We start from the raw sequence: 27,223 nt of genomic DNA, 5'->3' as shown, positions 1-27,223 counted from the left end.
GGACCAAAGGGGCCCCCTATTAGGAGGTCCAAGCAAGGGAGTCCGCAGAAATGTTAACAAGGGTAGGGGGCTCAGTAGGTCATATAGGTGTAACGCACCACTTGAGACTATCTAAGCGGAGCGCCACCATTGGTTGGCGCGCAGCGAACGAGTATTTTTTGGCCAAAAAATACTCCTAGATCGTTCCCGTTCAAGTTGCATTTACACATCGCTTATTTTGAGATATCATGTCTTAGGATTTTGAGTAGTGCATTATGGGTCCGTATGCAATGAACATATCTAGAATGCTTAACTATTTTTTTAATTTTTGATTTTCCAGGAGGGGGCTGGCAAGTGCCCCCCCCCCCTGCTGTATGGAGTATAATGGAGACTACTTTACAAATATAGTAATCAAACCTAAGCATAGGCCTAATTTCGGCTGAAACTTTGTCTCCATCTAAGCTTAATTTCATGTTCTTTTTTACTTACCAGATACACCGAAGGCATCTTTATTCTTACCTTTTATTATTATAATATATGAAAGCCCTGCCTTCTTTTTCAAATGAACGCAGTTTCAAGTCTGTTGGGTGTTGGGTTATTGTTTTAGAATTTTTCAAAAAATTATGTGTCCCGATGTTTTACTCAGTACAACATTGGCTGGAATTGGATTTTAAATTATATACTTTGTTTTCATTATAATAATAAATAACACGACTAGCTCGATACAAACATTTATACCCAATGAGCCCATGATCATGATGTCCGTATTTCGAATCACGTGAAAATATGTTTATTGTCTTGTTCAGTCTTGCATGAGTTTTTCTTTCCCAGTAAAACGGGCCCTCCCTATCCAAAGAGTTACACTGTTTCTGTGCATCAGAATAGCGGGGGCCCCCTTTTGATCGGGGCCACCGGCTCAGCATGGTCCGAGCCCATAGCCCCAAATTCTTTTCATTTCGAAAGAAGCACAGTTTCAAGTTCATTACACACTGAAGGCTTCGATTTTCTATCTGCCTTCAGTTTAGGGACGATCTTGGGATTTTCATCTCTGGATATCGCTAGATATTGCTAGATATCCATAGAGTACAGTGCTCTTGGGATTTCTTGGCTTTTATTCTATTTTTTCTCTCTTTCTTCTTTTTCTTTTCCCTTCCTTCCTTTCCTTCTTCCTCTTCCCCCTCTTTTTTTCCCTTTTTTCTTCTCTTTTTTTTTTCTCTCCTCTTTTTCTTACCCGGGGGGCGCGCACCCCCAACGCCCCCCCCCCTGGATACGCGCCTGCTGACTGTATGTCTTCCTCATAAGAATAGTTAAATAATGCCTGCTATAGTTTCACTTGGAGACATGAACTTCTGTGTTCGTGGCAAACCTTAAGTGGTATCATTATTTTGAGAGAGAGAGAGAGAGTATTGGCGTATCCAGGATTTGTAACAGATGGAGCGTCATTGGATGGTCTTCGTGGGGAGGGTCTAAGTATAGAGGGGGATCCCCCGCCACTTTTGCAAAGTTTTCTTCTTTTGGGAAGGGGTTTAAATTTCTTATATAGTGTATTAAGAATGAGTTAAATTTGCCATGATACAAAAGCAAAATTAATATAATAATGATTATTTCAGTACCCCTAGGGGATTTTGTATACATGTTGAGACATTTTCATCCTCAAATTATCCGGGGGGGGGGGGGCTTGATCCCAAGTCAAGTAATTGGGGCTCAGCCCCCAAGACCACCACACCGCTAACTAAGCCTGTGGAAAATCAAGGACGATGCTCGATCATGTACTACAGTATATGAACTACGTCACTAAGTGGCTACGTTAGTGCTGAAATCTTTACAAGGCACGAACGTGTTCACGGGAAAAAAACACGCGTTTAAATCGCCGTTTTCGGTCTGTAATTGCGACGTTAATTCCGAGTTCCATGCCTGTTTCCGTTACGTTTCCATTCCTGAAACTAGTGATTAAGGTTAGCTTACGATCCAACTTAAACGCGTGAGTTTTCCGCGTTCGCGATGACTTATTTACCGAGTACGCGGTGACCGTAAACGCCAAGTGTCATCCAAATACGGTGAAGCTTACTTAATCGTGCGGTTTCAGGGAAGGGTAATCTTTACGTTTCCGGTCACAATTACAACAGATTCGCTACCTTAAACATGACCGTTAATCTGGAGTTTACGTTTGAATCCAGCAGTAAACTTCTCGCATTGATCATCGTAAACGCCATGATTACACCAATATATACGGAGAAACGTGGTCATCGTAAACACATTACTTACGACCAATACAGGGGCTGGGCTTATTCGCCACGTTTAGGGAGTCTTAATCGGGTTGATACGGCTGAGAAATACACGGACCACCTCTATCAAATATTACATTTGATTTAAAGAAAATTAAAAATAATAAACATAAAATCACACTCGTTTGATTTTCCACTTTTTTATTTATATATTTGCACTTCACATCGCATCGTAAACGTTTATTTGTTATATTTACACTTATACAAAAACTATGTAAATGAACGAAAGACCACTTCTGATGTGTAAATACATCTAAATGCAACTCAATATTGCTTTACATTATGGTGTTGAATATTTAGCTTTTTGAATACAAAGTTTAAACCTCGAGAAGCCATATTCCTTTTCAAATTTCAAAACATGCATTATTGTCCGCAGAATGTATTTTGATGCCCAAATATTACTTTACTTACATTGTGGCAATTATATACACATGCAACGATTTTAATGCCAGGTGAAAGAAGGAAAAAACAAGTAAATATGGAATGTTTCTATTTTTAGTTACTAGTTTGCAAATAAAAACCTCTGAAAACCAGCTACCCACTTGAAGTAACTTAACATATCAGCAGTTAAATTGAACCAAACAAATTTATGTTTAAAATTCGGTGTGTTTATCCTCAGATGATATAAACGCCTATAGGCACTTCTTCCATGATGGTTATCGGCCCCTCGACCCCCCCCCCCCCACCCAGGCCCGGAAACGGTACCAGCCTCTTTTATGTGGAACGAACTTGACACAGAACATCACTTCCTGCCTCATTTCGTTTAGCACGCTTAATATTTTGTTGCTGCTTTAAGTTTTATTGTAATTAACATATATTTTGATATAAAATTCAATGATAGCCCAAACAAGATCTCTAAATTCTTTACCCTGAAAGTCTGGAATTAACCATGCATGAATAATGAAAGACAATCGTACAAGTACAACAACATTTCGACGACAAGTTATAAGGCCTATGCTCTATGTCTTATTTAAAATATGATTTACTAAATGATTCATTAACAATTAATAGAATCATGCTTTTTTCTTGGCTTTTGTTTCCTGAAAATATTTGAAGGATAACTTAATCCTTAACATTTAATCCCTTGATGGAATATATTAGCTGTGAAGGGAAATTTAAAAAAAGGCTTCCATTAAAGCAAAAGACTTACAAGAAAATAATAATTAATCTGACATCTATTATTATGGGCATATTCTTTCTTCCTTGTTGCATTTATCTCAGACAGGATTTCGTTTTAAAGGTATCATGTAATTATATTACACCAAATGTTAAATTAGAGAAAACTCTTCTTTATTATACAAAATCGTCAACTGCAACTTGTTTGTATCCGAAACAACGGCGTTTGCTGTTTGTTCCTGGTGCCTCATTAATCAACAAACGCTCAGGACAGGATTATCCACGTGCAACAGGGGCACGAGTTTAAACGTTGGGTAAAAAATTCAAAGAAATATTGTTATAACGTTACATTATTCTACGTTGTATATGGTACAAAAAGTTCAAAGAAGTCAAACGAAATGGACTTCGATATGCAGTCTTTACACTGTTGATCCATGACTGTTTTTATGTGATGTTTTAATGTACGTATCATAACCACCGTGGGCAAATAGATATCTTTTGTGAGATATACATCCGGCGTTATCCGGTACCAATGTATCTCTATGGGGGCTCCAATAAACTGTTTGCCACGGGCCTCCCACAAGCTTAATCCGGCACATCAAACAATGACCATTTTCACCATTTGGAGAGGGGGGGGGGTCATACCTTCATTATTATTGTTCAGCCTAATTAACAGCCCAAGTTGGGGCGTCAGTCGATACGCATTTTAAAGATACGTCTCCTTTCCTAACGGCGGGTATCCTTTTTTTCTGGACTTTTCGCTAAGGAGAACGTCCTTATAGAATGAGTCCAGCCTAATTTTGTTCAGTCTTTCCGACTCCCAAGTGAACTCCTGCACTACGGTACCCTAGCTCGTTCGCCCTCCATGTCAGATTCCTCGGATGACATATAATCAGTTGACATCACTGTACAGTCTGTCTTTTCTCTCCTCTGACCAGTCTATGTTCTTCACTGCGCTCAATCTACACCGAAGTTTCTGTAAACAAAGACACAAGAATAATATATGAATTAGACATATATTAAGATCAGTTGGCATAGTTTACTTTTGTTGAAAAATATACTAGCTCCAACTCTCAATATCTCCAGTCCCCCAGTGAAAAATGTGGAGGGGCGGAAGTATCATCCCCCCCCCCCCCCGCTTCGCAAGTCAGAAAACCCCTTTTTCCTTTCCAAATGAGAAAAAAATCTCATTTGGAGCACCAAATTGCATCTAAGGCCAGGTGAAAATACAAAATTAAGTTTACAAAATGGAGTGGGTATTGAAATGTGCTTTATTGCACCAAATTGCATCTGAGGCCACCTGGAAAAACTTCCCTTAGACCCCTCCCCCGGGCCGGCCATCAGTCTTCAGCCCCCCCCCCACTCAAATGTACCTTCCTACGCCACTGTATGTTTCAACGGTTTACAAAGCACATTTGTTTATGGGTTGGGGGGAGGTAGGGGGCACGTGGTTGGGTGACGTTCACCATCACAAGGTTAGAACGTGAATGTATCAATAACAGTATACCCTGGCAAATTGTGCATGAAACATTTTACAGATATCTAAAAGGAGGTTATTGTATTATTTCTCTCACTGTCATATTTAAACTCTTTTAATTTATCGTTTTTAAAGGAACGAATGCCTGTACAGGTCTAGGGTTTATATAACGGTGACTTTTAGTGATTGAAAAGTTACATTGATAAGTCTTGGCCTAGTGTTACGTACCGAACAATCCAGTGGCACAGAGAACTTCGTTTTCGTTTTTTTCGAAAGAAGTTGTTCCTTCTCAGCCAGTAGTGCTCGGAGTGCCCTTAATTCTTCCTTCAAATGTTTGCACCAAGCTTTCTGTCACAACATGTGCATACTGCCGCGGTAGTTCCAACTGTCGCTGCTTCTAAATGTTTTTTTTTTTTCTTTTTCCAATACACGTATGACATTTTCCTGCGGAACATCATTAAAAACCAGCGACGGATCGAATTGAAAGTGTACTTGTATAAACTGGCAACCTTGCTTCCACGGAGCTTTCTGTTACTTCTGCAATAAACCACGGAAGCCAGAATCGTCCATTTTGAATGCTCTTTGCAATGTAGAACTCGATTGAGGATCAAGTGCGGTGTGAATCAAACCAACGTGTTGCTACTAGTGATACCGCCTTTTACTGATTTCAAATTCCCCGCTTTCTAGTAAGCCCAGGCTGTGACGTAATTAACTATACTGAATACGTTATTGTTACTAACCAACTGGCGTAGCCAACCAGTGAACTGCAAAGTGACAGACAGTAAACTTTATCATTGTGATGTGACCGGAAATTTCACTTGCTTATCTGGAAATGATATTTATAGTAAGTAAGCAGTATACTTCTCTGTTTCGTACATATATTGCGGTGGGTATTTGTGCGTTCATCGCTTTACGTGCATGATATAGGCCTTGAGTATACTTCTTCGAATATCACTTGAGGGCATATTGAGAGAAATCGGCAGAGCAAAAAACGGACTGCTGAAATCTATCTCGACTAATCTATGAAAAAGGATATGGACAATGGGAATCGTAAGAGGAGCATTTGAAACGGGGGGAGGGGGAAGGGGGAAGGGGGGCATGGGGGTAGGAGGTTGGAAAAAGTTTCGCACAAAATTTAAGCAAAAATTACTTAAATCTCAAATATGGATTTGCGCCGCTATGACCGACAAAGTTAAGTTAAAGTTTTTGAAGCCTGACATTGAGTACCGATTGTTCGATATCCCAGTTCCGAGGCTTGTGCCCCCCCCCCCCCCCACCCACCACTGTCCCCGTTTTTAAATAAATCCTCTAAATAGCTATTCTGGACCCGACCATTTCTAAAGCCGCAAAAACGGCATCACAAAGGAACCGGCTAATTATATTTTAATTTCTATTTCAGGACTAAACTCGGAGGGGGTACATATAGTTGGATAGAAGGAGACATCCACAAATATCCAAAATATGACTCATCTGTAATATTAGATGAATTCTACGACCATTCTGGATCAGTTTAGGGGCAAATGTTGTATCCATGAGATGTCAATGTGTTACTCGATCACCTAACTTTCCAATTAAAATTAACGGATAACGATTCTTTGCATTAACAGTTAAGTTTACCACACATGGGGAACCTGACGAGGGGGGGGCGAGTGGGTGGGGTGCACCACATGGTTGCATCGGGTCCCCAATATAGTGTTAAAGGAGGTCTAATTAAAGTACCCTAATTATTGTAAATGCTCATTTAAACGTCGCGGGTTCTCGGAAGCTAACTTGGCGCAAACAGCAAAGGGAAAACTCGATTGGATTTCAAGTGAAAAAAATTGTGCGATGCTATGTACTCAGTGTGAATCCTCCAAGCCATAGTTTTTTTTTGTCTTGTCTTCGAAAAGTATTCAACGCAAAGCGATTCTTTTCACATATCAGTTCATGGAAACTGCAATTATTATATTATCATTACGTTCTACTAGTTCATAAATTTGTTAGTACAATCATGGAGGTAAAAACCTCCACGGTACAATGTCCTTTCTACGCTTCTGTAGCTCCGTAGTTAGCATCCAACATTGATATTTCCGAATTCTACGGTCCAGCAACAATAGGCAGTTAAATTCAAATATGTATGGAAGCCGTGAACTGCCGCTGCTAAAACTTGTTGACGATCTCGTGAACTTATGTTAAAGTCGGAGGAAACTGAATATAGCAGTTTGTCGATCATTTAACCATGCTTTGACTCAGTGATCATATAGTAGCTGGAATCTTACAATAAACAATCAAACAATGTGAAGCGTGTCACAGTGACAATAGCATTTGATATTTACATGTTATTCAGTATATCACACCTTTTTGACAGTAATCACAAACACATTCTTGCTATATTTTTCAGAGACCCACATCAACTACAAATTTAATACGAGTTATCATTTTAAAAGGTTTGAAAGTCTGACACTCTTCAAAATGCGGCAGTATTTAATTTTTAATTTTATTCAGTTCCATGTCAACAGCGTAATGATATAGCTACATTCCATTTTTGACATTCAACATATTAAACATCACTTGTGTGTTTAACGTTACTTGATCTAGATGTAGTTTGCAATAATTTTCAGGAAAATTCGTTTCATATATATAACTATTGGAGAATAAAACCATTACCTTGATCCGGCACATGCACATGGATTTCGCTGTGTGTACCACGTATCACGTGTGGGCGCTCTATTTTTGCCTTTATTACGGCACTTATGTATGTTTATTTACTATATATATATATATATATATATATATATATATATATATATTCCTATATTTATTCCTATATATTCCTATATATTCCTATTCCTTTCCTATATATATATATATATATATATATATATATATATATATATATATATATATATATATATATATATGGGCCTCCCGCTCTGTACGCGGACACCCTAATCACTATAGGCTATGTATGTATATGTGATCTTCCCGCAAGCAGGAACTCGCGAAAGAAGCCATGGAGGCTTATAGACTCGCAAGCTGACCGAAGCCAATCTCTCGGCACACATCCATTTAACGTCCATGTCGGGAAGTTGTTATTGAACAACACCCTTGCCAGACGACACACCTTGCTGTCGGCGGGGAATCGAACCGGGGATCTCATGACTGGGAGACGGCTATGTACGCTGATTGTATGTCCAGAGGTTCGAAACCGGTAAGGAAGGTCTATATGTTTGGGACTTGCTATTCTGTTTATTTAAGACTTGCATGTGTCTAAAGCATGAATGTATTACGGTACCCTCACAGGATAATACTTCCGTGTCTCAGGTATGCATTTCTTTAATGGAATTATATAACGGACACAGGACAATCTTAGCTATTATATATTCGCATATAGGTGCGTGATTTTTACAAACACCACACGTGAATATGACAATTTTTGCATAATGCTTTTTTTCTCAAGCGATATAAATCATTTTCGACATATGTGCAAACAACGGAACATTCAGTTTACATATAGGATGCAACTGAGGAAGATTTTATCAGAAATTACTATCAAGTTCTGTCCATGAATCGATAATGAGTGAAGAGGACGTAAAAAGAAGGGGTGGGGCGAGCATTGGAAGAATACTCGTGATTGTGGACTAGAGATTGGAATTTGTGAATACTCAAGTAAACCTATATATATATAAACCTTGAAAGTTCAATAATCTTTCAAACTACTACATTTTTTAAATGTTATAATAGTAATAATAATCAGCAGTTATTTTCACGACGCTTAAGCGACCACAAATGTGGGAGAAACCCGCATTGCTTCCAAACGCCACCGCCTTTATCCGCCACTCTGCCATAGCACCGGTATATATGTGTTGGATTTGCGATTTGCGATTTACTTGTCATACTTTGCCAAGCTTGGGTAGAATTTCTATATAAGCGTGGGTACAAGTCTTCGTCGCACCATGGAGCTATAAACAGAGCTCCACGGTCGCACGTAGTATTAATTAGTACTATAAAGTCCCGTAAAAACTTAACAGTAATGAACGTCGTTTACGTACACAGGGACGTAGCTAAGGCATGATGATTGAGAGGGGGGTGGGGGGGGGGAGATGTAGTGGCTGAAATTCCAACTGGATGGGTTTTGGAGCCAGAAAATTCCGACTGCTGCCTTGTAACCCGCCCCCCCCCCCCCACACCCTACTCGTCAACGATACGGTCAGTGTCAGTCAGACACCCCATCTTTCGCGACTGCACTTTTGTTCCGAACTTTTTTCGGTACATTTGTACCACTGGCCCTCACTTCACAAATTTATTAATCACTCTGGTTAGCGAGTAAGCAATGAGTATAAGTTATCTGCTTTATAGGCTACATAGACTACCAACTAAAAAAGCTATGTTAATGTAACAAAGGGGAAAACTTTTCTTTTTCAACAAATTATATTCGACGACATAGTGAACTACCCCAAAATACAGTGCTTTTTCCTAGATGGCTTAATATTATTTTCTTGAGGGGGGGGGGGGGGGGCTATTTATCACTCACATGAAAAAAAATTAAATTGTTCACTTCATTCCAACTGAGCATTTAGAATGAAGTGAACAGTTAAACATTTTGCAGAAAAATGTTGAGTTGACGAGATACGATAAGTTGCCAATTAAAAAATTTGCAGAAAATTGTTCAATTGCTCAATTGGGATGAAGTGAACAATTGAACAATTTGCAGCAAAATGTCCAATACACGAGATATGATAAGTTGTCAATTAAACATTTTTCAAAAATTGTTCAATTGCTCAGTTTAAGCGACTAAGCGATCCAATATTTTTCTGTTTTTTTTTTTTGGATAAGATTTTATCTTGTTATTTTAACAATTGACTGAAAAATTTCACCTTATGGGCAAAGTTTTTCTTATGTTGATGGCACTTTTAAGCTTCCGTAGAATAGCATTGAGCGTTTTAATTGTATACGTTGTACAGTAGTTTTATTAGGCATTTTTTTTGAGTATTCAAAATCATACGAAGTTTTGTATGGTGGAGTATAAGAATCGCGAGATACAATTTCTTAATATGACAAGGAAAACGTGGTAATTATGACTGATTAAAGGTCAAGTTTGACCGAAAATTGTAGGTCACTCACAAATAACAAGAATCTATGAAAATTAGAGTGCGACAGTCGGAAAAATTAGAGTGCGACAGTCGGAAATTCCGTACTCATAAGCGTACATATACAATTTTAATCTAAAGCTGATGGGTACAGTTTCTTCCTCGTTATGATCCCCCACTATAATTTTCAGTTGATATATGTAATCAACATATTATGTTAAATTAAAAATAAGTATAGGTATCATCAAACTATATATAAAATTGATCGCAGAGTCAATCAGGTGTAATAGATTTAGGGAGGGGGAAATTGATTGTGGGGTGAGGGGCTTCGAGTTCAAATACGTGTACTCCTCAAAAAATAGTATGTAATGGCCCCAAATTACGGCATGCTGTAATTGCTGGAAGTTTTCAAAAAAGTCTTTTCCTGAAGGTGTTCACTCTCCATATTGTTCGCTGACATTATAAACACACACAACAAGATGACTAAATTTCCCAGTTAGGTAAATTTCCTCCAAGGTGGTAATAAAACAGTTTAAGAATTTTAACATAAGGTGACCATATTTTAATATGTAGCATATATGGGACCAATAAATCATACTTAGTATGATAGTAATATATACTAGTGTAGAATTGTACCTAAAGGGTCTACTCGTTTGTATTGAGTTTTAACGTGTAGTTGCATATAACAAGGTTTGAACCTGACTGGAGACCAAAACTTCCCCGTATGCAACACCTTCGAAAAATTAATGAAGAGGCCCGGGGGGGGGGGGCGGGGGTCGGAAAGAGGATTCAAGAAAGTATGTAATATATAGGCTTCTTAAATAGTGCAGTTCCTAAAGGGTCTACTCGTTTGTATTGGGTTTTAATGCTTTCTAAATCGCTTAATTTTCGAACAGTTTCTGTGAAGACTACTATATTTCAGTCATACTTTCCCAAGCGTGGGCACAATTCTCCTAAGCGTGGGCACAATAAAGTTACTGTCACACATGCATGTTAACCAATATGTATATGTGTATATATGTATATGTGTCGGGGGGGGGGGGGTCGGGGTCGGAAAGAGGATTCAAGAAAGTATGTAATATATAGGCTTCTTAAATAGTGCAGTTCCTAAAGGGTCTACTCGTTTGTATTGGGTTTAAATGCCTTCTAAATCGCTTAATTTTTTAATAGTTTCTGTGAAGACTACTATATTTCAGTCATACTTTCCCAAGCGTGGGCACAATTCTCCTAAGCGTGGGCACAATAAAGTTACTGCCACACATGCATGTTAACCAATATGTATATGTGTATATATGTATATGTGTCGGGGGGGGGGGCGGGGTCGGGGTCGGAAAGAGGATTCAAGAAAGTATGTAATATATAGGCTTCTTATAGTGCAGTTCCTAAAGGGTCTACTCGTTTGTATTGGGTTTTAATGCCTTCTAAATTGCTTAATTTTTGAACAGTTTCTGTGAAGACTACTATATTTCAGTCATACTTTCCCAAGCGTGGGCACAATTCTCCTAAGCGTGGGCACAATAAAGTTACTGTCACACATAGATGTCAACCAATATGTATAAGTGTAGTGTATGCGGCTGCGTACAGTATACATATGTTGTCTATGTTTATATGTTAATCGTACATATGTCTGTATCTGTGACTGTATCTGTGGACTGTATTGCTAGGAGTGTTCAAAAAAATACTCCCTTGGAGGTCTTCGCTCTCCAAATTGTTCTCAGACAATCTTAATGAACACAAAAGATGACTGAATGTCCAGTGAGGTATTTTTTTTCCAACGAGGTAATATAAACCGTTTAAGAATATTGACCAGGGGTGACCATTTTTGAATATATGGCATATATGGGCCAATACAGCATACTTTAATCCTTCTATACCTATATTAGTTGCATATATCAAGTTTGAACCTAACTGGACACCCAAACTTCTCCCGTAGCAATGTAATTACCTTCGAAAATTAAACGGGTGAGGGGGGGGGGGGGGTCGGAGTGTTTGAAAGAGAATATAAGAAAGTATATGATGTATAGGCTTTTGTCTCACTTGCATTTTTCTCATAGGGCCTTCTCGTTTGTACATGGTGTAATGCCTTCCAAATTGTTAAATTTTAGAACAGTTTTTTATGACAACTAGCCTAATATATTTCAATCATACTTTCCCAAGCGTGGGCACAATTGCCTAAGTGTGGGCACAATACGGATAATATGTATATATGTGTGTGTATAGTGTACGCGGCTGCGTGCAGTATACGTTGTCTATGTTTATTTTAATTTTAATGTTATTATGTTTTTGTTAATTTTAGCCGGTAAGCAATAGGCCCTACCTACAAGTTGTTTTTCATTCTATATATTAATCTTCGTGGCATTATTCCACTAATTTTGAGGTGAATGTTTGTAAAACGTTTCCATGTTTGAATTCAGAGTTCAATAACATTATTTACAATAGAAAATTTACAATAGAAATGAACGTGGAACACATTTCTGGCGTCAACATGTGTCATTTATTTTACATTTGCTTTCTATCGCTGCAACAGAAACATTTGCAGCAATGAATAAGAGAGGAAAGGGAGAGCAAAATCGTTATTAAGTTGTCGCATTCCTGCAGTAAAGAGTGCACCGTCTTAACTACAAATCTATAAATATATACTTTGTACCTCGTAAAACGTGTTTGGTAAAGTATGTTCTTTACTTTGAATCTTTTACTTGCAATTGTTTAGATTTTACACCCCAATACAAAACCAGTATATCCCGCTCCAAAGGTTTGCTGTTTTGGCCCCTAATATGCCAGGTATTCAAATATGGTCACCTTTGATAAAAAAAAAACAAATATTGTATTTGTATTACCACCCTTGAGGAAATGAACATTCAGTCATTTTATGTGGTTAATCAGTGGCGTATCCAGGATTTTCTGACCCGGGGGGCGCGAATTACTATCTAAGCGGAGCGCCACCATCGGTTGGCGCGCAGCGATTTCTGGTTTTGATACACCCAGATCACCGGAAATGGCACTTCTCGAGCTTGAAACTGACCAACCAGATGTACACTTTTGCCTGAAAACCAAGTATTTCCAAATGGTTTTTTTTTTCCATCCATAACCTTTTTGAAGATTGTCATCAGTCACTCATCATGTTCGACCTCATCACATCTCCCGCGGATCATTGCTTTTGTAGGTGGTTCTAAGTCGCGGCCCACTATACCCGTCAGCTCCACTTTTCAAGGTTTTAAGCCCATTATTTGTTCAGAATTTGAAAATTCACGATAAATTCACTTCAAAACATACCCATAATGCAATGTTGCACAAAATTTCATCTATGGACAATCAATACAGAAAAAACTCCTTCAACCCCAAACAGACTAGTCAAATTTGCACGAGTAGAGGGAAGTATGATGAAGAATGTTGGTCAGGGAATTTTCGAAAATTCCGACACAGTTAATTTATTGGTGAACAAATAATAAAACCTCTTTAAGGAAATAGATATTTTCGAAACCGAACACTACACACATCGACAGTTTGAACATGGGCGCAGATCAGTCTTAGATAATGGTGGGAACGCGAGTCTGTTCTCTGACACTATCTAAGCGGAGCGCGACCATGGGTTCGCGCGTTGCGTACGATTTTTTTGGGTCAAATATAGCCTCCCAGATCGCCGGAAATAACACTTCCCAGACCTAATGATGCTCCCAAACCTCCTTAAGTTTGAGATTTCATGGTTTAGAATTTTAGTTTGGGGAAATAAATGCATGGGCGTCTGCAGAAAAAAAATCAGGGAAAAATAATCCAAGTAGACTTTTGTATACGATGGGTCTGGCGTCCTCTCCCAGAAAACAATTATAGACTGCCGCAAATGCGATTTCCGTCCTATATTTAACAACTGTGGATAAATATAATAAAATGAGAACTGTTGCATGTGATTTGCACAATGCTGGATCAAACTTCGCCAAAGTTCAATAAAGGGGAACTTGAAATGCAGCTATTGATCAAGACAAATTGGTGGGGATACAGTATATCATGTCCCCACTACTGAAAAGGTTAGTGGGGACGCGTCCCGCTGTCCCCACCAGGATCTGCGCCCATGGTTTGGAGGCTGTTCATTCTGGAACGCCATTTTCATGCTCACTGATATGGAGTGATATCTGCTGTTTGCTTTACAAATTCGAATCATTCGAATATTGTTAGATGCATGTCCATTCAGTACAGTGTCCTTGGGATTTCTTGGGATTTTACGGGGCCTGATCTTAGGAAATCGGGAGTGGTCACACTCCATTTAGGTAAGTGCATGACCTCAAGACGTCACTTATACACAACCCGATCACTAGTCTTGTTATCGATGAAGTGGTGTGTTGCCGGATTTTGTCAAGGTCTTGGTACTATACGGGCGAAGGTCGAGAGGGGTGGGGCGTAGGGGTTGTGGGGCGCGCGTTTTCATGCAGATGAGAACAATCTCAAGAAGTGATGGGTGTGTGTATATATATATATATATATATATATATATATATATATATATATATATATATATATATATTAACAATACAAGGTCAAGTATACTTAAGGGAAAGTTCATGCACTTTGTGTAAGCCGCGGTACATATCTATTTCGTTGCATATAGTTCTATAACGATTCATGAAGCTGTAGGCCTGCCTGTACTAAATGTCAACTTTTATCATCAACCCCTCTGTAACCACATGTACTTTGTATACATATCGCAGGTCCGGATATTTCCCAGGTAAAGCCTAAACTCGAGACCAATTGAACCGACGTATTTCCTGAATTCGTTAGAAATTTCTAGTTAAGTTTGTGGTTTGCGATCTACAGACCATGAACTTTAAGATCCTGGGAATTCCAACGCATACATTGTTCCTCCCGATAGTTTCCTGTATTACTCATTTACTAAAAATCATTACTAAAAATTATTTAATAAAAAAAATGGCTTAAATACATACCAAAACAAGGAAGCTGTACGGCTCCTCGTAAAAAGTGCAATAAACCACCTCGGATTAGTAAAATTTCAACTTGAGCTCTTTAAGATCTTAGCCGCGGTACATATCTATTTCGTTGCATATAGTTCTATAACGATTCATGAGGCTGTAGGCCTGCCTGTACTAAATGTCAACTTTTATCATCAACCCCTCTGTAACCACATGTACTTTGTATACATATCGCAGGTCCGGATATTTCCCAGGTAAAGCCTAAACTCGAGACCATTTGAACCGACGTATTTCCTGAATTCGTTAGAAATTTCTAGTTAAGTTTGTGGTTTGCGATCTACAGACCATGAACTTTAAGATCCTGGGAATTCCAACGCATACATTGTTCCTCCCGATAGTTTCCTGTATTACTCATTTCTTAAAGAGCTCAAGTTGAAATTTTACTAATCCGAGGTGGTTTATTGCACTTTTTACGAGGAGCCGTACAGCTTCCTTGTTTTGGTATGTATTTAAGCCATTTTTTTTATTAAATAATTTTTAAACTTTTCTCAAGCGTAATTTATACATATAATTACGCCTACAGTGGAATTTCGACCTTCCTTACCGGGTTCGAACCTCTGGATATACAATCAACGTCCATAGCCTAGTGGTTAGGGTGTCCGCATATAAAGCGGGAGGTCCGGGTTCGAATCCCGGTGGAGGCTGGAAGTTTTTTAAATGTTCTGGATTTTCCAACTCACTGCAATTTCAATTATATATATATATATATATATATATATATATATATATATATATAGATATATATATATATAGATATAGATATTGATATATATATATATATATATATTTATATATATAGATATTGATATAAATATCTATATATATATATATCTATATTTATATCAATATATATATATATATATATATATATATATATATAAATATATATATATATATATATATATATATATATAAGTTTTTTCACTGTTCTTGATTTTCCAACTCATTACGATATTCATTTATATATATTCATTTGCCTTTGTCGTTTACCTCCATTGCATTAACATAAAGTCTGTTCAAAGTATCTCTTTCGAGATCCGGCTTTAGGAATCACAAATGATTTCGAGTTGGTTAGCATCATGTTTGATCTCTAGAGTAAGGCAAAATATGTCACCAAAAACAGTATTGTTCGATACAGGTGACAAACGCCTACAGTGGAATTACGACCTTCCTTACCGGTTTCGAACCTCTGGACATACAATCAGCGTCCATAGCCTAGTGGTTAGGGTGTCCGCGTACAGAGCGGAAGGCCCGTGGTTCGAATCCCGGTGGAGGCTGAAAGTGTTTTCACTGTTCTTGATTTTCCAACTCATTACGATATTCATTTATATATATATATATAGATATATATATAGATATAGATAGATAGATAGATATAGATATCATCATATATATATATATATATATATATATATATATATATATATATATATATATATATATATATATATTATATATACATTAGTGAGAGAGGAAATATGGAAACTTCAAAATGGGGTTGTCGGTGTAATGGGTAGGGTGAGGCGCACGCCCTGCCGAAATCATCGATCCGTCACTGGATACCCTGTGTATATAATAGGGATCAGCCCTGTAATTATGTCACTGTTTCTCTTTCTCTTCCCGGTTTCTTGCCGTTTTTTCTACTCCTTCCTTTTCTCCTTTTTCTCTCTTTCTTCTTTTTCTTTTCCCTTCCTTCCTCCCCTTCTTTCCCCTCTTTTTTCCTTTTTTCCTTCTCTCTCTTTTTCTCTCCTCTTTTCCTTACCCGGGGGGCGCGCGCCCCAACCCCCCCCCCCTGGATACGCGCCTGAGAATTTAGAAAGTATGAGAAAAAAGAGTAAAGACCTCCGGAAAGGTAGTTTGTTTGTAAACTTCAGGCAGTTATATATAGCGTGCTATAATTTGTGGCATATGCAGACTACCTTTCATCCATTTAGCCACCGACAAATTGCTCCACGGGCAAGTATTAGCTTTGAAGTTATGTTTTCAGGATCACCGCCCTATAAGTGTGTTACATGTGCACATAATGGTAGCAGTGTTATACATATGAGCTGTTAATGTTACCCTAAAACTGTGGCTTTCTAGGCATTAACCCATCATTTCATGCTCACGACCCGACCTATAGCCAGATTGTTTAACAAGTGAGTTACAACTCCCTGATTTAACTAGTAATTAGCTAGGAAGCACATCAACGCAGGAGGATCTCCATCCTTTTGGAAATTTTCCAGTTCATATACTCCCATAATGGGGTATAAGAGAATGTATAGCAAACGCTGATACGTGTGCGAAAATTATAAAAGGAGAAAACAACCTCCCCGTGTGAAAAGAAAACAAAGAACAATAAGAAAGCAGACGCTAATTCAGTAAGAGTATACTATTACTTTCAAACGTATATAGTATTAGTCAGCCATACATTTCGTACGCTATTCGCGGTCACATTATTAACCCTCCTGTGTTATGTTAGCAGCTTTGACCGCGTTTGAAAACAAGCGCGTTTTTTTCATGCTGGTTTTGCTGTCGTTTGATTGGAGGATGAACAGCGACTGATCAGGGAGGTCTAAAATATCACCTCCCTGATCAACAGATGAGGGTTGTTCATTGCGGTTTCACAAATTCTCTACAATAAACCAATTGGATGCATTGTTCTGTTTGATACAGTATAAGGCAGGCCGTATCGTGTATTTTCATTGTTGTATCTGCATATGCATCAAGAAGCAGATAAACCAAACACGTACCATACTAATCGGACATAAATAATAATAATAAATAAAAAACCATCTTACTTTAACACATAAATAAGTATACATAAAAAAGTTAGACAGGCAGATGAGGAGACCCGTGTATGTGTCTTCTCATCTGTTTTCTCATGATTCCAGCGGTAGTGATAAGAATATCGATCAGCCATGCCAGAGCGCCAAATTTCTTTGTGAGGGCGAGCTGTTTGTTGAGGTATTATGATCGAGGGCCCGCAACGTGAATTACGTAACTTACCAATATGAGCAACCACGAGGATATTTGCTGATACTCTCATAGAATTAGCTTGAGGAGTTTTGTTGGTTTGACGGCTGCATATATATATATATATATATATATATATATATATATATATATATATATATATATATATATATATATATATATATATATATATATATATATATATATATATATATATATATATATATATGTTATATGTTATAACTGAACAAAGTATGAGAAATACATTGTGAGGTACATATGGTAGTATGTTTGTGCAGGCCATGCACATTCACGTTGAAAGATATATGCTGTATTAGAAAAATGTCAGAAATTCAAATATGGTCACCTTTGGTCAAATCCTTTAACTTTTTTTCTATTACCACGTGCACCCTGAAGGAAATTTACCTCACTGGACATTCAGTCATCTTGTGTGTCCATTTACTAGAATTTCAAGAGAACACTTTGGAAGAGTTAAAACCTCTCTTTTTGAAAACTTCTAGCAAGTACTTTAGCATGCTATAATTACAGACGAACATATAATGAACCGAATAGGCAGATGATTGTCTCGGTAAAAAATACCCGTGGGTACAACTTAAATGTGACGTATATGTGCGTTGTAATCATACCGTAATCACGTTCTGTGTATTTTTTTGAAATTTCCGACGTTTAAGTTAATATTAATCATCTCTTAAATTCCGAATCTTTATTGAGTCAACGTAAGCGAAGTGTGCAAGTTGATGTAATCATGCTGTACTGACACTCGTGGTATGTGTATGCTCTGGAATTTCCGACGCGTAAGTGAATCGTAATCTTCCCGTAAATTCCGAATTCAGTGGAGAATACATTCAACGTAAACGCAATGAGTAAGTTGGTGTAATCATGCTGTAATCCCGTGGTGTGCATGCTTCGGAATTTCCGACGTGTATATCCTAAACATGCCGTACTGTTCCTGTTTCAGGTGAACGAAAATATTCATATATGTTTAATACGAACAAACACAGTATAATGTCATCTTCGTATAAATAGTATTAAGCATGACAAGTCCATGAAAACTTGACGTTTAAGGATTTCGTAATCAATACGTAAACGCTGAAATGAACGTATTTGGGTATTTGTAAGTTAATTGTAAATATACAGTAAATTTTTAACTGCACTCGTTTCAGCCAACGTAAATGTTGAAATTGTGTTCATGAGATGCAGTCACAGGGTAATATCATTATCGGGAAGATTGACATGAGAATGGTGTCCAGTGTTTTATTTCATGGAACAATCAACGTTAACGTCATGCTTAAGTTTGGCGTAAGTTTGTTGTAAACGCGTTGTATCTATGCTACGAGTTTCCGATGTGTAAGATAATCGTAATCCTGTCGTAAATTTCTTCGTGGCGAGATTAAGGTCAACGTAAACGTGGAGAAGAAATAAGTTTTAATAAATACGAAAGTAATTATTAACTTCCGATATGTAAGTTGTCATAAACGTAACGGAAATCTGTTGTTCCGTGTTTACAATGTTTACGGATGCGTAATCACATCGTAAACGCGTTGTTCCAAAATGTACGGGTTTCCGATGTTTAAGGTGACCGTAAGCAAGACGTAAACATCCAAGGACTGTGGTTACGATAACTTAAATGCGTGTCTTTTTCCCGTGGTTGTGAACGCACCACTGTCATTGAGAGTTCATCGCAATACATCTGCTATAGAGTTACCTTAAACAAGTGACATATTCTGCAGTCAACTCGTCCTTTCACACAGATATGTGTCCTGTCCTATACTATACTATACTATTCTATACTATGCTATGCTATGCCATGCCATGCCATGCCATGCCATGCCATGCCATGCCATGCCATGCCATGCCATACCATACCATACCATACCATACCATACCATACCATACCATACCATACCATACTATACTACTCTAGTTGTTCAGAGGGTTATTGTATATGACAGGGGCGACATATGGTTGAGGTGGTAGAAGGGCTGATGAGAAAAAATTTTCGAGGTTTTGGAAAAGCAGACTGTGGCATCAGCATACTTATCAATCCTGTGCAAATTGTTCATGCTTGACAAGTTACACATCTCTCTAATTCATATATATGTAAAGAAAGGCCATAGTATTTTTAAACGACAAATAGGATACTCTAAACTGAGGGTCTTCCTTGGAAATGATGAATCCGAAATCATGTAGATTAAACTGTGTATCTATCAACGTAAAGTATTACTACTTACTTATATATTGTTATCATAATTTGAGTCATTTATAGTAAAATAATGATTTCGTCAATAAAATATTTTGGTTAATTAATATACTTACCAAACGAGTTCGCCTCATTTTGTTAAAGTTGCAGATTGTAACGTCTGGGAACTGTACAGACTCGCTTGTTACTAATTTGACATTAGTATGGTATGAATAATATTCTGACATCAAATCGGATGCTTGTACACAAAAGAATACAACCGACGTTGCTACCAAGCAAAACCAAAAGGTTTTTTCAAGAACGGTGGGCTTTTTGATGACAAAAGGTATACCATGAGCTGTGGTTTCGTCAGCAAAATCTTCTACAACTTTAGGAAAGTTGACTTTACGTCCTAAAATCGCTCCCATTTTGTATAGCTCTACTTCTATTCTGGGTTCATTCGAGCACTGGGTAAAGCATTCAACTCAGCAAAGAAAAGTAAAAGTGAGAGATCACGGATGTAAATAGACTCTATAATGTATATGTGAGCCCAAATAAAAAGTTTTGATTGAACATCATAAAGTTCTTCAAAACTGAAAACGCCCCTAGACAACTTTTCAAACAACGCACAAGCATATATACACGTCATACTGGATGGTGACCAATAGGAACCGCATAATGACAAGATACATTTTACAAGTTAAATGTTAACGTTACTTTACGTATTTACCGACATAGGCCTTTTGCCGCATAGATATCAGTTTGCTAACAGTTGTTCGCACACCTTGTTATAATTTACTGAGTCAATATCACGCACGATGAAAACAAATAAAATTAATTAACTGATTTAGGTATTCAACAGTGTTCTATTTTGAATTGAAGCCCTTATAACATTCTGTCTTTGTGTTATATGATATTGGTAGCTAAGTTTACACATTTTCTGGCCAATACTGTTTTACATGGAAACGCTATAATGAAAGAGGAAGTTGTTGAAGCTTGATTTCATTTCGATAGATAAATTAACACATACACAAAAAGCAAAAGATAAACTTCGAAAATTATATAATTGCATTTACTGACTGCTCATTTACTGACCTACAAGTCATTAAGGCCTTCCATATATTTTCATTTTCGATATGCAATTGTTTCGGTGTTTTGCGGAAAAGTTAAATATTGAAAGTATTATTCATAGACCTTGATCTGAATTTAATTACACTGTGAATAAATTTATCAAAGCCACTGTGTTGTCAAACGCCAAACAGCATTAAAGACTTGTCAACAGAAGTACTTGTATCGGGTTAGTTAATTTAGGGGGAAAAGGAGGGGAAAAGGAGGGGAAAAGGAGGGAGAGTTGGTAGAGTTTTTTTTAAATTTTTACCAGTGGTCTCGTATAATTACATAAACATGTTGCTAAAGGTACCTACATGAGTTGGGGAGTGAAGGGGGGATGGGGAGGGAGATTGGAAGAGCATTATCTTTACTTGCTGCAATTGGTTTTCAATCTTCACATTAATATACATTTAAACACATTTATGACAGTAACAGTATGGCAAGGATGAATTTTCCAATATTTGTTTCTGCTTTCTTAGACCTTTGATCTAAACGTTCATTAACGTGTAACCACAAGGTATTACATATTTTAGAAACCTCATCTCATCAAATCAGTCTTCAACTTTCACATGTAGTCATGAAGAACTATGGTCATAACCCAAACACGGCTATTATACACACTACAAGAATTGTAAGAGGTTTAATTTCCCATTTTATATGAACAAATTAGCGATAATATTGCTTTTCTTGTAGAGCTAACAGAACTCACGGTACTTAATTTGAATGGCCAGGATAGATTCCATTTAGATTAATAAAAATAATAAAACGAATCACGTAGAATTTAATACCTTAAAATGCACATTCCAATTCCATTTGAAACAAATAGATCTCATCAAAGACTCCCCTTTCAGTTGTATTACCCTGTGTTGAATTGTGATGGAAACATTTCATATTGTCTCCACTGACCGTACGTTAAGCAGCTAACAACAGAGATAAACGCATCGTTCATGCCACTAAGTGCCTTTAAAAACAAACTGTATGGGTGAATTCAGTTCCAAGCTAAATATAATACAGAATTTGTATCTGCAAAATACATATATATTTCTCATATTTTGTTGGATTTTACTCTCATATCCAAACTTTATGCATCTCAATGAACTGTTTTACTTTATGTTGGATACATTACTACGGAACGTTCGATGTTCTTAAGTTCGTATCGTCCTTCCGATAATTCTTCTGATACAAATGTACTTATATTGTAATATAAAGACGATAACTACGATGCAACTTGTTTGCAAGTACACTTGGGGATTCCATAGTGAAACCGTATGCACCTCAATGCACTGTTTTACTTTATGTTGGATACATTACTACGGAACGTTTGATGTTCTAAAGTTCGTAACGTCCTTCCGATAATTCTTCTGATACAAATGTACTTATATTGTAATATAAAGACGATAATTACGATGCAAGTTTTTTACAAGTACACTTAGGACTCCCGTATCCAACGCCATAATTGAGAAGATATTAGTCAGAGAGCAATCGAAAGTATGATTGTCTTTAGTCAGTATGTAACAATTCTTAAATATATACTAACGTGGTTGATCCCATAGCATCATAGGTCGGGATTTCCATCATTGAAAAGAATAGTATAATTTTATGGTTGGGTTGAGGGCGCAATCATATCCTTCCTAAATCGGGAGATAATTCGGGATATTATATATATGTATATGTATATGTATATATATATATATATATATATATATATATATATATATATATATATATAGTCGAAGTTCTCAGTACTGTGTAACTAACGTGTAATGATGATTGTATTTTTTAGGACAATGAATGAACTCCGAGCACTTTTCCATTAACTTTGCAGTCCAATTACTTTTAGATTTAGTATTCAAATAACAACATAAATTTTTTACAATATAAAACAACACACTGACTATAAACGTTGTCTTTGAATTTTTTCTTGAGGAAGCAAAATATCGAAGGAAGTCAAACTATACAAACAAGTGATACATCGTCTCATCAAATTCACACTTCTAAAGAAAGAAAAAGAATACATTCTGTTGCTTTTGATGTTTTACACCTAATTATCATTTTAGAGTATTAGTTTTAAACTCATTTATGGTATGCTAACGTGGATATAACACCGCAGTTATGGTATATCTAAAGCAAGCATATGAACACATCTATATAAACTACAGAGTGTACTAGGGATGTGGATTAAAATGGTAGTCATTGTGATAGAGGGCACTGTTATGAATTGTACAAATTGGTGACGGATTTGGGCTCTAGGAATACATCATTACCAATTCTACATCTCCATTATTGCTTTGAAGCTTTGACACGATCAGAATGTACCATTTACTAAAATGCTTTAGATCGTTTTTGGTTTCGATGCCGAAGTCTCAGTAACGTTTGCAATCGCGCGCGTTCGTATGCACGCCAGCGAGATCACAGAGACAAAGTCGCGACGAAATCGGACTGTGGTTAAGAGCGGATCAGTTGGTGCATTGCTTGGTTTATAGTGGCCAGGTTCCTCCCTGGGTGACTTTTCATGAAAAGTAACATGTGTAGCATGATGTTCATCTTGTAGGGAATCGTGATACACACCTGACAATGATCACACAATCACAGTCTCGATGCAAGCGAACTGGGGTTGAGAGCGGATCAGTCAGTTGCTTGTTTTTCGTAACCATATTCTTCCTTGGGCACCTTTCTTAAGAAAAGTACCCGTTAGCCTCTGAATGCAATGGTATGCTTATCGATGAATGACAAATTAACAAAGGAAAAAGTAAGAGAAATTCATCCCTATAACAGAAGAAACCTTTGCATTAGAGTTGGTATTGAACCGAAAATAACGACGAAAGTTCACTGCGTATTTTTTTTTTGCACCGTTTTTCACAAACTGCTGTAAAATTCCGTCTAAGCGTAAGCGTCCTGGCTGCTGGTATTCTACAGAATTTTTTTTTGTGTGTGTGTGTTAAACATAGATTGGCAACACAGCCAAACTCATAGAACTAACACTACATCATGTACAGGGAGGATATCACTAGAAAAGCCCACAAGGGTTTCTAGATACACTTCCTTTCACATTCAATAAGTCTCTGTATTCGCTACATTTCGTCCCCGTTCTGGCGCAGTGACGAATGTTCAAAATGTGAGTTTTGAGAAAACGCGCTCTAAGATTTGTATATTTTGACTTTAGTAAAGCGTAATTACAAAAAGGATCTTTTGTACCGAAAGTTGTCAATATTTTAAATATAACAAATATAACTTTGAGTTCTCATGTTTGTTGCTGATCTAAAAATTTCTTACAAAGTAGTAAATTTAGTGTATTCGTCGTTATGTCATGTCATTTTCAGTTAATTTAAGACATTCGTCACACATTCGTCACAATGCTAGAACTAAATTTTGAAGTTTCGTCCTGTCACAGACTTGTATTCGTCACTTTTGTGTGTAGTAGCCATAGGGTACAACGTGAATGTTCACTGTCACATGCGGAGAGGAAGGGGGTAGGTTGAATAACCTAACGAAAGAAGAAAATAATCGAAGGGGTGGTACATTGGTCTGATTAATATTAAAAAGAACGTCCACGGTTTACTTTAATGTATAAAATAGACAAGGAATGGGTTATACGCAGGTATCAACATACGTGTTTTAGTATGTTTTTCTTGAGTGGCATGGATGGAGTCGGATATGACGAGGGGAGGTGGTATATAGGGCAAGGAGAGCCGGCTGTTTAAATGGTGGTATATTGGTCTTATTAATTTTTAAAAAGAACGCCCACGTTTTGTTGCAATGTATAAAATAGACACGGAATTTGTATGGGTTATAGGCGGATGTAAGTGTTTTAGTATGTTTTTCTTGGGTGAAATGGAGGGTGTCGGATAGAGAGATGTTGAGGTAGCGAGGGCAAGGAGAGCCGGCTGCTGAAAGGGTGATATATTGGTCCTATTTATTTTAAAGAACCCCAACCATTTTCTACAATGTATAAAATAGTTAAGGTATATGATGAAATGTGAACACATGCAGTTGCAATAATAATAGTTCTAATGGCATAATCTGTTAAGTCGGAGCTCTTATAAAGCACACAGACTACGAAAAATTGTGTGCAATTCTTCATTTTCAAGTTAGTGTAATACGTGAAATGTCTCTGACAATAATTTCTAAGTATCCTTCAAACGCTTTGGGAAGCTTTTCCACTATACTATCCCCTTAAACGGAATGTGAAATTTTATTACCCTCACAGGCACATTCATAATATCCAACCCAACAAATGTGCCATTGTTCAAGTGTTTCCAAGTTGTACTATAGCAGGCGCGTATCCAGGGGGGCGTTGGGGGCGCGCGCCCCCCGGGTATAGAAAAAGAGGAGAGGAAAAAAAAGAGGAGAAAAAAGGAAAAAAGAGGGGGGAAAGAGGAGGAAGGAGAGGAAGGAAGGGAAAAGAAAAAGAAGAAAAAGAAAAAAGGAGAAAAAGACGCACCCACCGCTTCTTGAGATTGTTCCCATCTGCATGAAAACTACGCCCACCCCTGGAAAATTAAAAAAAAAAAAAATTAAGCATTTGACATTTCAATGATTTCTTCTAACCAACAGTTCTCTAGTTATGTTCATTGCATACTGACCCATAATGCATTACTGACATTATTGAAAGTCAAAATCCTAAGACATGAGATCTCAAAATAACCGATGTGTCAATGCAACTTGAACGGAAAGTGTCTTTTCCGACGATCTAGGAATATTTTTTGGCAAAGAAATCGTCGTACGCTCCGCGCCAACTGATGGTGGCGCTCCGCTTAGATAGTATCAAGTAGTGTGTTACACCTATATGACCTACTGACCCCCCCCCCCCCCCTCCCTCGTACTACATTTCTGCGGACGCCCTTGCTAGGCCTCCTGGTAGGGGGATTTTTGGGCCAGGAGCCCCCCCCCCCCAGGCCCATCGTTACGCACTGGTAGAGCATTGCACAATAAACAGATAATAGTCATTTATTTCAGTCTCATTTCAGTTATTCGATTTTTAAAAGCAAACTGCAGATATCACATGATATCAGTGAACATGAAAATGGCGTTCCGGGATAAACAGCCTCAAAACTGTAGATGTGCGTAGTGTTCGGTTCCGGAAATATCTGGTATATTTTAATTTCCTTCAACGAAGTTTTATAGTAGCCGTTATAAGAGGTTTAATACTTGTACACCAATAAATTAACTGTGTCTGAATTTTTGAAAATTCCCTGACCACCATTCTTCATCATACTTCCCTCTACTCGTGCAATTTTGACCGGTCTGTTAGGGGTTGAAGGAGGTTTTTCTATATTGGTGTCCATAGATGAAATTTTGTGCAACATTATGGGTATTTTTTGAAGTGAATTTATTCACGAGAATTGTGAATTTTAAATTCTGAACAAATAATGGGCTTAAAACCTTGAAAAGTGGGGCTGACGGGTATTGTGGGCCGCGACGTAGAATCACCTACAAAAACAATGAACCACAGGAGATGCGATGAGGTCGAACATGATGTGTGACCGGTGACAATCTTGAAAAAGGTTATGGATGGAAAAAAAAAACTATTCGGAAATTCTTGGTTCTCAGGCAAAAGTGTACATTTGGTTGGTCATTTCAAGCCCGAGAAGTGCCATTTCCGGTGATCTGGGGGGTATCAAACCCGAAATTTTCTTGTACGCTGCGCGCCAACTGATGGTGGCGCTCCGCTTAGATAGAAATTCGCGCCCCCGGGGTTAGAAAATCCTGCATACGCCCCTGTGTAGTATGTTGTTCCTTCGTTTTATTTCCTTCCAGTATACTTACGCTCACAGGCACATTCATAATATCCAACCAAACCTCGTGTGAATCCTCAGATTTAAAGAAGGAAACAACTGTGCCATTGTTCAAGTGTTTTCAAGTTGTACTGTAGTATGTTGTTCCTTCTTTTTTTTTCCTTCCAGTATACATATAAAATTTATAGAGAGGAGTCATATAATACCTCAACAAGAAGAATAACTCATATAAAAGTTTTTTTTTAAGATGATAGGATACCAAACAGTCCAACAATAACTAATATAAAAAGGGAGAAATTGTCAAGATGATAGGATATC

General features: G+C 37.5%; 1 protein-coding gene across 2 annotated transcripts in view; it reads right to left on the bottom strand.

Annotated features, from left to right (window-relative positions):
- Window positions 1-20,681, bottom strand: part of LOC139982445 (degenerin mec-10-like) — a 34,879-nt gene extending 14,198 nt beyond the window's left edge. The window contains exon 1 of one of the 2 annotated variants that reach the window (XM_071995320.1): window positions 20,198-20,681. In XM_071995320.1, coding sequence (XP_071851421.1) covers window positions 20,198-20,488 — 291 coding nt within the window. In that variant the 5' untranslated portion in view covers window positions 20,489-20,681. The remainder of the gene's footprint in view (window positions 1-20,197) is intronic. The other variant, XM_071995319.1, reaches the window with a different exon arrangement.
- Window positions 20,682-27,223: the final 6,542 nt, after the last annotated feature.

The sequence above is a fragment of the Apostichopus japonicus genome, chromosome 16, assembly GCF_037975245.1.
Source record: "Apostichopus japonicus isolate 1M-3 chromosome 16, ASM3797524v1, whole genome shotgun sequence".
In the NCBI taxonomy this organism is placed as follows: domain Eukaryota; kingdom Metazoa; phylum Echinodermata; class Holothuroidea; order Aspidochirotida; family Stichopodidae; genus Apostichopus; species Apostichopus japonicus.
The sequence above is the reverse complement of the archived record's forward strand: the minus strand, read 5'-3'. Positions and strand labels throughout refer to the sequence as shown.